Source organism: Myotis davidii, unplaced genomic scaffold (genome assembly GCF_000327345.1).
Source record: "Myotis davidii unplaced genomic scaffold, ASM32734v1 scaffold337, whole genome shotgun sequence".
NCBI classification, from domain to species: domain Eukaryota; kingdom Metazoa; phylum Chordata; class Mammalia; order Chiroptera; family Vespertilionidae; genus Myotis; species Myotis davidii.
In genome coordinates, this window is record NW_006288250.1 from 2,173,271 (window position 1) to 2,175,732 (window position 2,462).

The following is a 2,462-nucleotide window of genomic DNA, read 5'->3' on the forward strand; positions in this document are numbered from 1 at the left end:
GGGTCACCTCCGTGTGCGGGTCACCTCCGTGTGCGGGGTCACCTCCATGTCTGGGGTAACGTCCGTGTGCGGGGTCACCTCCTTGTGCGGGGTCACCTCCGTGTCCGGGGTCACCTCCGTGTGCGGGGTCACCTCCGTGTGCGGGTCACCTCCGTGTCCGGGGTAACGTCCGTGTCCGGGGTCACCTCCGTGTCCGGGGTAACGTCCGTGTCCGGGGTCACCTCCGTGTCCTGGGTAACGCACCTCCGTGGGGTCACCTCCGTGTCCGGGGTAGCCGCGGGGTTGGCCAGTGCAGAGGGCGGGTCGTCCGCTTTGCCAGCAAGGCTCGAGCTTGTCAGACGCCCGCACAGTCGGGGTTGGAGAAGGGTTGGAGGCCTAAGGTAAACTAGCCACCTAGTGACCAACAAGGGCGGGCTGGGCCTCCCGGTGGGCGTCCTCTCCGGAGGATACGGGAGATTGGGGAGCAGAACTGGAGGACCCCAGGCAGCTGGGTGTTTGTGAGGACTGGTTCTGCACATGCCCCGAGTCCTATGAGTTAGGTTACAGTCATCCGATACAGCTCAGAGATACATTGTTAATGTCTCCTAAGTCCTCCCTTCTCCTGTCCCCAGCTTTTTTGAGGTATTATGGACATGTATGTAAGTTTAAGGTGTATACCGTGATGGTTTTAATGCATGTATTTATTACAAAATTCTTATCACAATTAGGTAGTTAATAGTTCCATCCCCTCACATAATTATCTTTTTGTGTGCATGGTGGTAATATTTAAATTTTACTCTGTTAAAAATAATTGTTTTTATTGACTTCAGAGAGGAAAGGAGAGGGAGAGAGAGATAGAAACATCAATGATGAGAGAGAATCATCCATCTGCTGCCTCCTGCACGCCCCCTAGTGAGGATAGAACCTCCCAACCCTGGCCTGTGCCCTGACCAGGAATCTGTGACCTGGTTCATAGGTGGATGCCCATCCACTGAGCCATATCGGCCAGGCTAACATTGACTCTTAACGTTCAAATATATATACAGTATGGTTAATTATAGTCACACTGCACATTAGATCTCCAGGACTTACTAACTTTATAGTAGGCAGTTTGTAGCCTTTGACTACCATCTCCCTATTTCCCTACCACCCTTGCCTCTGGCAACCATTACTGTATTTCTATAAATTCAGCTTTTTTAGATCTCACATTCAAATAACATCTTACAGTATTTGTCTTTCTCCGACTTCACGTAAGGTGATGCCCTCAAGGTCCATCCCTGTTGTCTTAAAAGGCAGGATTTCCTTTTTTAAAAATGGTTTTATCCATTTACCTATTTGTTACCGTACAGGGGACCTGGCCCTGACCGAGCCTGCCTAGGGCCAGATGGTAGTGTGTGGGTTCTTGACTTCCTGTAGGAAAGATTTCACAACATGAGTGCAGGTGACTGCGAGGTTACATTTATTAAAACTGGGGACAGTGAAATAAGGAAGGGCTTAGCACAGAAGCAGCAACAGGAGAGCACAGGCTGGGCTGCTTTGGCTCACTGGGAAGTCAGGCTATGGAGGTGACCTTCTTTATCTGGCTGTAATTTTCTCAGACAGTTTTTCAGCTATTTGTCTCAGTTTCTCTGTTCCACGTGTCCGGGCTTACTAGCCTGTCTCACATTGATGGACACTTAGTCTTGGCTATTGTGAATAATGCTGCAATGAACAAGGGGATACAGTTAATTCTTTGAGATAGTGAATTTTTTCAGGTCACTGGATTTGACAAAATATCTGGGTTATTATTATATTTTATTCATTTATTTCAAATATATACATTATTGTTGTTAGTCCTCACCTGAGGATATTTTTTCCATTGATTTTAGAGAGAGTGGAAGGGAGGCAGGTAAAGTCGGAGAGAGAGAAAGACAAACATCAATGTGAGAGAGTCATATCGATTGGTTGCTTCCCACACTCACCCCAACTGGGCCTGGGGATCGAACCTGCAACCCAGGTGCATTCCTTAACTGGGAATTGAACCCTCGACCCTTCAGTGTGTGGGCCAATGCTGTAACCACTGAGAACACTGGCTACGGCAAGAACATTTTTTCATTTTGTGCCAGTTGCAAAAGCTGACATGTTCCCATAAGCCATCCGTTTAATTTGAAGAGTTTTATGTAAACAAATATGACTAAGGTTTTATCTCCAAAATGAAGATGCTTTCACATGCCTTTTCACACATCTCAAATATGGGAGGTCTCAGAATGAGTTTAGAAATGATTAGTATCAGGTTGCAAAACCACTTGGATTCTTTGTTAATGTCATCTTCTTCCTTTTTAATTGCCAAGCTGATTCTGAAAGTCATGGAATGTGTATGCACACCATACTTTAAATGTCGGCATATGCTGGCTTCTGTTTGGTTAGGATTTTTTCTATTTGAGTTGTTTTGGGACCAGCAAACACAAACACTCTCTCCTCCTTACCCAGGACCTGAGCATCCT

The 2,462-nt window shown here is 46.6% G+C and overlaps 1 protein-coding gene across 1 annotated transcript in view; it reads right to left on the reverse strand.

Annotated features, from left to right (window-relative positions):
* MTHFD1 (methylenetetrahydrofolate dehydrogenase (NADP+ dependent) 1, methenyltetrahydrofolate cyclohydrolase, formyltetrahydrofolate synthetase) overlaps positions 1-1,254 on the reverse strand; it is a 55,970-nt gene extending 54,716 nt beyond the window's left edge. Inside the window, exons 1-2 of the mRNA XM_015561544.1 lie at positions 1,205-1,254; positions 133-330 (exon numbers count right to left, since the gene is read on the reverse strand). Coding sequence (XP_015417030.1) covers positions 133-330; positions 1,205-1,254 — 248 coding nt within the window. The remainder of the gene's footprint in view (positions 1-132; positions 331-1,204) is intronic.
* Positions 1,255-2,462: the final 1,208 nt, after the last annotated feature.